The following is a 12,103-nucleotide window of genomic DNA, read 5'->3' as shown; positions in this document are numbered from 1 at the left end:
TTGCAAAAATCGACTTCTCCCTATTTTGACTGTAGGAGGTAGGAACATAGGAAATCAACCAAGTGTTTCCAATTTTGACCCATTTCGACGGTTTCGATGGGTTCAACCATTTTGTCTAACCTACCCCTTATAAAAAGGGCTTGTTTCATTTCCCATGAAACAAGCCCATTTTGCAAAAATCGACTTCTCCCTATGTTGACTGTAAGAGGTAGGAACATAGGAAATCAACCAAGAAAATGAAATTTCTCAATCGATCTTTCATTGTACACTTGAATCTTACACAGCCAAATTATATCTACCTAAGTAAAGGTTCTTGGAGCAAAAAGGTGAACCCCATTTTCCCTAAATATCATTCTTTTTTGTACAATATACTTGTAAATATAGTAGAATGATTTCAATTTTTATCATTTGTATTGCAACCTCTACATTATGTTTTATTTGTTTTAATCATGTATTTCCATTTCTAGTTAGTAACTTATATATGTAGTAGTAGTACAGCTTTAGTCAACGTACACTAACAAACTCGGGTCAACATCACAAGTATCACTTTTGATTTTTTTTTTTTTCATGAAACTAATTCTTTGAATTGGTTAAAAAGGTCAAAAATAGGATGTGCAAAAAAAATTAGACAAAAAAATCCAGTTTGGGGGTGAGGACTTTGGTTTCCACCATTGTAGGAAAATTTCCTTGGTTTCCTCAAAATTTCTGAAATTTCGGTTGAAACCCAATATGTTGAACCTTGCTTGAAGGATTCTTTCTATTTCCTCCAAAGGTAAGCATTTTTCTTGTTGGGGCGCTCAAGCAAATGACAGTCCGAGACCTACCAAGTGGAGGAGCAAGTGAAGGCACCCGCAACGTATCAAGTTGCTTTGCTCCTAAACGTCATTAGGGTGGTTGTAGATTACAAGAGAAAGCAAGCAAGAAAACCCCGAACCTAGTAGGGGGCCTACTAGGGGCTTGCTACCGCAGTCCGGCTTTCTTCGGCTTTCTTTGCTGGATCCTAGATGAGGGAACCCTAGGAGAGCCGCCGACTTAAACTACCGTCCACATATGATCCATATTAGATCTGACCAACTTCCTATCCTACCTTTATGTTCTTGACACACATCTTTGTCTTAGTAGAGTCTTTGAGTGGTATGTTTCAGTCCTTTTTCCCATTACTTGGAAAAAGTGAGCCACTGATTTAGTTACCATAGCCCTCCTGGGAGAATTTTGTGCTATATCTAGTTTCTTTGGTTGGGGTATTCGTTGACACCAGAGAAATGCATCTTTCGGTCAAAGAAATCGATTTGAAGGGAATTATCGACATCGGGGCGAGCTTGGAATGATCCCTATGTAGATAGGTAGTTGTAGTGCGCGGAAGAGGCACTCGCACTAGCGCCGGGTTGGAAAGAACTCCTTTATGTGGGAACAACAATAGCCTCTTCTATGGCATAAGCTTTAAAGAAGAGAACTATCAACGCTAATAAACATTTCATAAGAAAAAAAAATTTATATAAAATATGAAACAGTCATTTCCATCTTTTTCTTATGGCCTAAGGCAAGAAGAGTTTGATCCTAGCTCAGAAGGAATGGTAGCTATATGCTTAACACACGCAAGTCGAACGTTGTTTCTGGGGAGCTGGGCAAAAGGAAAAGAGGTTCCTAGCTAAAGGTTGCTTGTGTCGCCTAGTCATTTGGGACCTAAGGTTCTAAGTGCATTAAAGCTGATAGACTTTTTAATCAGTGGGATGTAATTGATATTTGAATGGAGACCAAATGGGTTATTGGAAACTTATCTTTTGGACAACGGATTCTTCATTTTCAAATCCTCTGATGAAGAAGACAAGATGGCCAAGCATAAAACATGGAAAAAATACACTATTTTGGTGAAATTTCACCAAAATTGCAGTTCGGATTGGCTGGAAATAGGGAAGAAGACAAGTTTTTGAATCTTGGGTGCAAAATGGTGGACCATTTAGGAAGCCCTTCCCAATTGTGGCGATCTTATTGTGGATCTCACTTCTTTTATTTACATTGGATTTACTTTGGCTTTTGTAGTGTATTTTAAGATTTAATTTATGGGCTTAAATGCCCGTTGGTATATAAGTTATGGGACTAGTGATATTGGGTTTCCGAATTTTAAGATTGCTTAATGTTGTAAATTGGCTTTAATGTATGGGGCGAAGTGTTGGGCTGTAAAGAAATGCCACATAGCGCCATATAGAGAAGCTATGTGTGGCAGAGATGAGGATGTTACGATGGATGTGTAGCAAAACTAGGACGGGTAAAATAAGAAATGATCTTATTAGAGCTGATTTGGGAGGTGCCCCGATTAATGACAAGCTTCGAGAAAATTGTTTGATATTGTATGGTCATGTTCAACGGAGGCCTGGGGATACTCCAGTAAAGAGGAGTGGTCTGATAAAAATTTAAGGAGCTAAAAGATCTAGGGGCAGGCCTAAATTAACCTTACGAGAAGTGGTGAGGAATGACATGCATATTCTAGGTCTTGTCCCAAGTATGACTTCGGATAGAGCCTATTGGATGGGGCACGGATTCATGTAGCCGATCTTATGTAGCTGAGTTTCTCCTGGCTTGCTGAGCTGTGCCTCTTTCCCTTTACTTCATTTGTCTTCTACGTCTCTGGTATCTTTTCTATTACTTCTCTTTTGCCTTGTTCTTGTGATGTTTTGGATCTTTGTTTTTCCCTTTTTGTTTTCCATGGATCCATGTAGCCAACCCCATTCAGCTGGGATAAGGCTGAATTTGTTGTTGTTGTTGTTTAATGTTGTAAATTGGGTATAAGGTAGAATTGCCCTATAACTGTCTTATAAGGGTAAGTCTGTCTTGTACTCGATTCTGGAATGTTCCACTGCATATTATAATTCAAGGAGGCTTGTGTCCCATTAGACAAAAATCATTCACCACATTCAACACTTAATAACTGAGAGCCTTTGTTAGTTATGGAAGATTAAGTTAGAAATGTCCTTTGTCATTTTAATTTCTTACCCCTTTGAGATTTGTAAAATGCGAAAAAAGAGCTTCACATGCGAAATGGAAAGGGGAGTTGATTTTGGGTATCGGAAGAGAAGCCTTTGGGTATTTGTTTAGGGTTAACTGTTCTGATGAGTTCCTTGCTGCCGTTAGGAATGCTTTCCCCTTGCTGTTTAGGGTTTGCTTCTGTATTTACCTTTCTGCTACAACTTTATTCTTTGTACATTTTCTTCTACCCTTATTCTTAAAACTTACTGTTCACGGCTTCTGTTCACAACCGTAAAAGAGTTTCTGATTTATTCTTAGTTGGTTTTTGCAAAGCTTATGGTTCATAGGTACTGTTTGCAGCTCCATAACAGTATCTTATTTCCAATTTTTTCTTCTTAATTTTTTATTTTCATTTTCTTTAAACCTTAAATAACCAGGCCCTTTTCCCATCATTTTTTTCCTATTTATTCGAGGGCAAGGATTCAGCAATAATTGTAGTTCAACCCTAGAAATTATAAGTTTTAGTAATGGCAGCAAACAGATGAGATTTAGAATTCAGAGGCCTAAGGGAAGGTATATCGCTCCCCATAAAGGCCTGTATTTGATGGAAGCGGGTTTAAGAAGTCTAGGTTTAGTTAAGCCTTGTTCTGTGGACCTTTGATTGGTGATGTAGGTGTTGGGCTTGATGTTTTATTGGATTTACATTGTACTGGGACTATTTATGAGCCCATAAGGTAGGGTTATCACTCAAATACGAGTGTAGGTGCTAGTTTTTATTTTTCACTTTGATTCTCTAGAACTTAGATAAGAGTTTTATTATAGTTTCCATTGTCAGGCTCAGAAAGTTTATTGCTTGAATCTCAAGTTTGTGTATCAGTCCTTCTTCATTGTGATCATTGAGAAATGCATTAGAATTAAGTTGAATGTTGGAGGAAAAACGGTGGAAAAAGGAAAACAATAATAATCAACTCAAATTAGAAACGGATTCAAGCTAGTCTAGATATTTTTGAAAGCAGAAAATAGAAAGGAATAAAATCTAAAAATTAACAGCTAATCTGCTACGTGACTTGGGCGCCATTGATCTGGACTAAAAAAACTGATATATTACAATGGAAATTCCACAAATACTTAGCCCATGTCCCATTGGGAACTTAAAATTAAATCTAATTAGGCCCAATTGATTTGTGTTGCATGCATCACACTGCCATCAATTGGGCTGCATGCATCACACTGCCACTGCATCTTGCTTTATAGCTTTCTGTTGCCAACTGTTACTTCTGATATGTACAAGCACCGCAATTTCTTGTTTTTGGTTTTGTCCTTCATTGAATACTAGATCAGAAAGTTCAGGAATAGTGTTGTTATGACATATGGAGTTGGTTTTGTGTCTGTTAATAAAGTCATTTTTGATTCCTTTGCAGTACAAGCAATGTTCTGACATTTCTTGGTAAGTTCTTACATTGGAAACTGTACTTGACCTTGATTGTGATTTCCAGCAAGAATACTAATCACATTCTTGGTTGACAATGGGAAACTTTGTGCTTGATCTGGTTTTTTTTTTGGGGGAATAAGAAAGTTTATTAAAAGCCCCAAGAAAGGGGGAGCAAGGCTATGAGGGCTACATCAAATGCCCAAATGGGCTACAGCAAGAACAAGCTCGCATGGGACAGCTCATGTTCACTTAGAAGACAAGGCTAAAACCATACCCATTGTAGCCCAAGGAACAAACCCCAAAGGGACTATGACCCGGCCCAGAAGCCCAAACAGAAGAGAGGGGCAAACCTCAAAACCGGGAAGGGAACCACAAACCCTTACAGTCAAATCTCAACACTACATTTCTTAGATGCCAACATGAAGGAGAGTCGCCGGCAAAGAGGGAACCACGGCGGAGGGGCGCTGGCCTTGTGGGGGGCCACGGTCAAGTGGGTAGATGGCCTAGCAGAGGAGGTAACCAAAGTGGGGGGGGGGGGTGCCGGCCTTTCGGAGGCAACGGTGGAGTGGCTGCCAGCCGAGCATAGCTGGCGGCCAAGAGGCTGCTGGCCATGCGGCTGGTGGCAAAACGGAAGAAGCTGAGCGAGGCAAGCGGAACCGGTAGACGGCTGGCCTTGGAGGGCTGATGACCATGAGGCAGCAGATCAAGTGGGTGGTGCAGGAAGACAGTGGTGCAGGAGCAGGTGAGCGGGGCTGGTGGAGAAGTGGCTGCTGCCTATTGGGACATAAATCCTATTACCAACAGACTGAGCGAGGTAGACTGCCCACGGCCGGCAGACCCAGCGGGGCTGGCAGACAGCGAGGGTGGAGGCCATTGAGGTGAGCGGCCAACAGGGAAGCAAGTCCGGTGGAGCAGGCGGCCAAGCGGACAGACCAAACGAGCCTGGCATCTGGTAGGGCTAACAACCGAGAGGGGCTGACGATCAGTGGGGTTGCAGGCTTAGCTGGAGTCAAGGATTAAAGTATCGGTATCGGTTGCAGTATCGGTCGGCCAAAATTAAGATACGTATCGGAGGGTATCGTATCGTATCGGAGATACACTAAGATACGCTAAAGATAGACACATAAATGGATAGGAAACATTTTTTTAAACACTTTTGCATAAAGAATTTGTTAAAAAAAGCTATTGATAACATGTATTATGCATAAACACTAAATTGAGGGTATCGTACTAAGAATTCAAGGTTTGTAGTTGTCCCATAAATGTAAAATCATTGTTCTCAACCTTGATTTCCACTTTAGTTAGAGAGAAATATGGCTGACAGCAACTTTAAAACAAAAACCCTTCAAAAAATCGTGTTTTTCTGAAAAATTACCCATCTTGGCCATTATATGACCGTAACGCACTGTATCGGTACATACCGATACTCACCGATACTTACCGATACGTGCTGATATATACATACCGATACTCACCGATACGTACCAATATATACCGAAACGAACATTTTACCTCAATTTTATATTTTCCATAAAGTCGTATCGAGGTATATCGTATCGTATCGATGTGTATTGGTGGTGTATTGATGCATATCGGTATGTATTGTAGGATATATATCGATACGAAAGGATTTTAAAAATTTCATGTATCGTATCGGTGTGTATCTTATCGACCGGCTAAATTTAAGATACGTATCGGAGGGTATCGTATCGGTATCGGAGATACTTAAAACCATGGCTGGAGTGGTGACCAGCAGGGCAGTAGGCCTGGAGAGATGGCGACCGTGAAGCAGCTAATCCAGAAGGGCAGCCGACCTACACGACTGTAGCCAAGCAGTTGCAGGCAGCAGGTTGGCAGGCCAAGTCACAACACCAGATGAGCTAGCAAGACACTAGGAACAGAGGAAGAAATAGAAGAGAAAGGGAGTGCAGGAAGAAGGGAGAGAGGGAGGAGGGGGGGGGGAGCAGCCTGGCCTCTGCTCCAGAGGGACGGCCGAGGGAAGTGTACCTTAGGTTAGGTTTTCTCTATGAGAGGAGGGCAAGAGGAAAAAATGTCCCAGACTCTTAGAATATTGACCTGTGGTTAATCTGTTAATTATCATACACATAAACATTGACCTGTGACCACTGTGGTTTGCATTCTCCTCTCCAGATTTGATTTAATATAGTTCTTATTTGTTCGATTTAATATAGTTCTTGATTTAATTTTTTTTAATTGCTGAAATTCATATATAATGGCTTTTATAACCCTTTTCATGGCAAACATTTAGTTTCCTTATTCAAGATACCTGTGTGTCTTTTCAAGGATCACGTATCATTATCAGCCAACTGCCTATAATTGGAGCAAATGCCCAGAGCCTCATGTTTAGATATTCCTTACTAAGGCCATGCTTCAAATATCATTTGGTTTTTGCCTTGCTAGATTTTGTCTTTATATCAACCTTTATAGTCCTTTGTCACGTCATTGGTTTTCATTTCTCTTGCCCCTTTGACCATGTTAGTAGTTGCTGGAATCAATCTTGATTGGTTGGGGAGTACCATAAATATCAAACATTGTGAATTATTTGCACCTGGGCCCATTACCCATAGGTAAGGGTATTATCGAATATTGAGTGGCGCTGATAAGTGCAAGTTTTTAGATAAATAAAAAAATTATGCATTTTGTAATTTTAAATGGTAGCTTGATGTGTTTGTTCTCATTTCCCAGATCAGCGATTTCATGTCCAAGGGGTTTGACATTGTTCTGAGGGTGGACATACAGGGAGCTGCAACTCTCAGATCTATTCTTGGGAAATCTGCTATCTTCATTTTCCTTGTTGCTGAAAGTGAATCTTCCCTTGTGAAGCGGCTTATTGATCGTAAAACAGAGACCACTGAGGCACTTCTTGTGAGGGTTGCTACAGCTCGTGAGGAGGTGAAACATCTCAAGGAATTCGACTATGTGGTTGTGAATGCAGAAGGAAAGCTTGAGAATGCAGTTAAGCTAGTTGAGTCTATAATTGATGCAGAGAAGGCTAAAGTCCAGCAACGTACTGCTGCTATCTAATTTGTATGGTGGTGAGCTCCTCTTTTGTACCACACATAAAAAATGCTTATTGTTGAAGTTGTTTTTGGAGTTCAATACTACTTTGCAGGCTAAGATCTTTACATATTGTTGCAAGTTAGAATTATCTTCTCATTGAAGAAACTTACCCTTTTGATTAGTTGTTTTATGTCCCATAATGCTGGTTGTCTGGGCTGTGGTTTGATGAACATAAAATCTTATATTTGTGAAATCTAAATTTGTTGCATTCTTATGTTAGGACCTTACAATATCACTTATATTATGAGCTCCTAAAATTTATATTTTGAAAAAAATTGGACAGTGTTACTTATGTTGTGTGAAGGAATGACAAAAGCTAATCACCATTCATCTTTTGTATATGTTGGCAGAGATGATATTTGTTGATACAAGCAATAACCTGCCACCATTCATCATATTCAACTTGGAAAAAAAAGAAGGGTTCCAGACTTCACAGGGTTTTCACCAATTGCCTTTTTGTTTTCCCCGGATAGGTCCAATTGCCTGTTTCTAGTTATTTCTTGGGATATGTTTAGCCATTTTTTCCCCTTTTTAAAACTTAAGAAAGTTATATCTCCTATTTGGAATAGATATCTTGTTTGTTTGAAATGCAGAAGCAACTACATTGAAAGAAAAAACGAGCATGAAGTCAGAATATTAGGCAATTTACAACTGCTGCATCACCTTCATTCGCAATGAAGAGACTGATATGTTTGATCTTGTGGTGTTGACAGGTTATCAGTGTCTATAACAGGTCTGACCATCTACGCCCTCTAAGGTACGGGAGATGACTTATCATACTACTGATTTGAGTGGTCGGTAGAGGGAAGTCTTGATCTGTCGAAGTATGACTGACAGTTGCAACTCTTACTGTTTGATAAACCAGAACGAGTAATTTGAAACATTTTGCATCTTCTTCAACACATGATTATTGATCAGTCATTTTGAAGCCTGATAACATTCTTTAGAGATTGCCCACCAATTTTCATCTGTTGTTATGGGCCAGCAGTGTAGGCATTTTCTTAGAAGAGGATATATGAAGACTCCTTTAATGGCTGTTCTGATTTGAAGTTTTGAAAATGATCATGTAAGGCCAGCAGATGTAACATTGTCAAACTGTTAGCTTCTTTCTCCTTATCTCAAAAAAAAAAAAAAAAAAAGGGAAGCAAAATGGAATCTATTGAAGTCTTTCAACAGTGAAATTCCATTTAATGATCTGCAAAATGGAATATTTTCCCCCGCCATATTGGTCCAGTGTAAATTCTGTTGAGAAATCCCAACTCTACGCATTGAATCGAAAAGGCAATACTGCCTTTAAAAAGAACATAAAAACAGGGAAAAAAAAAACTGGAAGTATGAATAAAAGTAGGGGGGGGGGTTTCTAATGAAAAATAAAGTCTTTTATTTATCATTTGCATTAGTAGAGTAAACAGTGGTATAGCTATTTCAACCGTTGTTTTAGTTAGTTCCTGAGTGAAATACCATTTCAGATAGTTTCCACGTAATGAAATGGGACCTCTGACCTTTTTGAACGGTATCTCTGAACTGTTGGGATAAGGTTGAGTTGTTGTAGGACTTTTGAATTGGAACAAGCAAAAGTAGGATTGAAGTAGCTGCTCTCCAATAATCCGATCTAGCTTTTAGCAAAGATGCTTTTCCATCGACATCATTGTGGATCCCTCTGAATGGGGTACCGTCGATCAAGAACAAACGGTATGAAAAATTAGATGCAAGCGTCCTTAAAATTCATGAATGGCATTATTACGTTATAGGGTTCTTTTTTTTTTTTTTTTGGGTGGGGGGTGGTAAAGTAGGGTTTTTTCTTGTTGACACCAATAGATTTGCGACATCTGTCTTAATCCTTAGTGAATTTTCAGACAGTTTAACAAATGGAGTCTATGAAAGTAAAATATCCTTTGCCAACAACCAATCGGCTATAATTAAGGGATCCATTCCCGACAGTTAAGGGTGTAAAACTGTTTAATTCTGGTGTAGACGGTTGGATTTGATTTTGTGTAACATTTTTTTACGTAAAATTAAAACCAAATAATTCAATAAATGGTTTCACTGTGTGAAACCAAAACCATTTATAAAGGGTTTCATTTTAAATGGTTTTCTCATGTTTTCTAATTTTTTTATTCAAAAATTTTATACTTTTAAATTTTATAGTGAAATGGATTAAAAACTAACATTGAATTGAATTGTTTATTTTTATATGTTTTTCAATAGTTGTTTTAATGTAGGCTTAATTTTTTTATTCAAAACTTTTATACTTTTAAATTTTATAGTGAAATGGATGTAAAAACTAACATTGAATTGAATTGTTTATTTTTATATGTTTTTCAATAGTTGTTTTAATGTAAGCTTAATGTGTTTTTTTTTTTATTGTTAATCAATTTAAAGGTTTACCTACGTTTAAACTTTAGAATCAAAATTTACCTACGTTTAAACTTTAGAACCAAAATCGAGTCACGTTTTTACGTAAAACTAAAACCGAATAATTCAATAAATGGTTTCAAATGGTGAAACCAAAACCATTTATAAAGGGTTTCGTTTTAAATGGTTTTCTTATGTTTTCTAGTTTTTTATTCAAACTTTTTTACTTTTAAATTTTGTACTGAAATGGATGTAAATTGTAACATTGAATTGAATTGTTTATTTTATATTTTATTTTTTTTATTTTTTTTATTTTTTTTATTTTTTTTATTTTTTTTATTTTTTTTATTTTTTTAATGTAAGCTTAACTTCTTCTTCTTCTTTTACCGACGTTTAAACTTTAGAACCAAAACCGAGTCACGGTTTCAATTTTAAAACCAAAACCAAACCATTTAATGAACGGTTTCATGGTGTCGATGTCAACAGTTCGGTTTGATTTCGGTAAACAGTTTTTATTTCAAATTCACATACTTAGAGACAATATCCTTGTTTGCCATGATTAGGGGTGAAACAGGGTAGAGTTTCTTAAAACCCCAGCCCAACCCTAGGTTCTCAAATCTCAACCTGTGCCCAATCCAACCCTTCCAGGCTCATGATAACCTAACTTGGCCCTCATTTTTACTGGGTTAGGTTGACCCTAATTCACCATATTTTTACCATTTGTTTCATATGCATTAAAAAAAAAAAAAATCAAATCAAATGATCAATACACAATTAAAATTATGAAGTTCAACATAATAATAGATGTTCAGGACAACTGACCATAAGAATCAATTGACCATAGGAATCAATGACCCAGATTTCATTATTTTGTATAAAATGATAGGATGACAACCTTAAATTAAATTAAATAAATCAAAGTTAAAATCAGGGTTGGGTTGGGTCAGGCTGGAGTGGGCTGGGCCTCAGCTCAAGCCCGGCCCAACCTTGACCCATTGTTAGTGTCTTTCAAATCTAACCCACCCTCAAGATTAGAATTCTTAGCCTAGGCCCTGTTTGGGCTTAGGGCAGGTTCGGGCCGTCAAGGCCAAACTTACACCCCTAATCATGATGTTGTGTGGTGAATTGCTGTAGGAGGGGAATTAGATTAGGAAATCCTCTATCCCCTTACCTTTGTACTTTTCCCATGGAAAGTCTATCTATATTGCTGAATTAGGTACATGGAGAGAAATTCATCTCATCTCATCCCTAGGTGTAAGCCGATGTAGCTCTCTCACTTAAGCTGCATTTGGTAGTCATCTAGAAAAATGTTTCTGATGCTTTTTCGTTTATGGGAACAAAAAAAATGGAATAAAACGTTTGATGTCAACTTGGTATTTTCGGTTTTTTTGAAACGGAAAGGGAAAAAAAATGTTAGAAAAGCAAAATGATGGAACGACGAACCCTTGTTTCATCATTTCAATTTTGTTCAAATACAAAAAGAAAAAAAAATGAACAACTAGGGTAATCGTTCTTGAAACAGGTTCACCAAGCACCATTTTTTTGTTTTAAAATGACATTTTGACACAGAAACTGAAAAATTATGTTTTTGACACGAAACATCGTTTCTGGCACTAAATGACTACCAAACGCAGCCTTAATGTTTGCAGATGGAATGTGAATCTATTTTGATTGTGACTGAGACTCTTTGGTCTATTTGCTTAGTCTTAGGTATTAATGTGAACCATTCCAACTAACCATTTCAACTCTTCCAATATCGTTGGGGTTAGAACGACCACATTCTGAGCAATCTAGTTCAACTTTTAGATTTTTTCTAAAGCCCATCTTCCCATTAAGTACCTTGGTGTTCCCTTGATCTCAAAGAAGTTGAGAGCTATAGATTGCGCCCCTCTCTTTGATTTGGTCAGAAGGAGATTGTAAGGTTGGAAATCTCGTTTTCTGTCATTTGTAGGGCGTCTTTAACTAATTCTCTCCTTCCAAGGAGGATATATTTATTGGTTAGGTTTGTTTGGTTGCCATGCCACCAAGAAGTAGGAGGTAATGTGATAGAAAATAAATGCGAAATTGATTCATGGAGATCAACGAGCATGTACGATAAACACTACAAAGACAAGTTTTAGGCATACCTGAATCCATGGCTGAAGAATAAGAACTCCCTAATTTCTTCTTGTATGCTCCTCATACAACACGATCAATGTTGGTATGGTCTACCCTCTTTTCCTTTTGCTTTTGGTCGTTAGTATCACTTAATGGGTCAGTGATAACTATATA

The 12,103-nt window shown here is 37.9% G+C and overlaps 1 protein-coding gene across 1 annotated transcript in view; it reads left to right on the top strand.

Annotated features, from left to right (window-relative positions):
- The window catches only part of LOC122071342 (guanylate kinase 2, chloroplastic/mitochondrial), a gene marked incomplete in the record, with an annotated part of 36,164 nt that extends 27,609 nt beyond the window's left edge, over positions 1–8,555 (top strand). The window contains 2 exon segments of the mRNA XM_042635681.1: positions 7,103–7,452; positions 8,191–8,555. Coding sequence (XP_042491615.1) covers positions 7,103–7,441 — 339 coding nt within the window.
- Between the last annotated feature and the right edge of the window lie 3,548 nt (positions 8,556–12,103).

This window comes from Macadamia integrifolia, unplaced genomic scaffold (genome assembly GCF_013358625.1).
Source record: "Macadamia integrifolia cultivar HAES 741 unplaced genomic scaffold, SCU_Mint_v3 scaffold_211A, whole genome shotgun sequence".
Taxonomy (NCBI): Eukaryota; Viridiplantae; Streptophyta; class Magnoliopsida; order Proteales; family Proteaceae; genus Macadamia; species Macadamia integrifolia.
The sequence above is the reverse complement of the archived record's forward strand: the minus strand, read 5'-3'. Positions and strand labels throughout refer to the sequence as shown.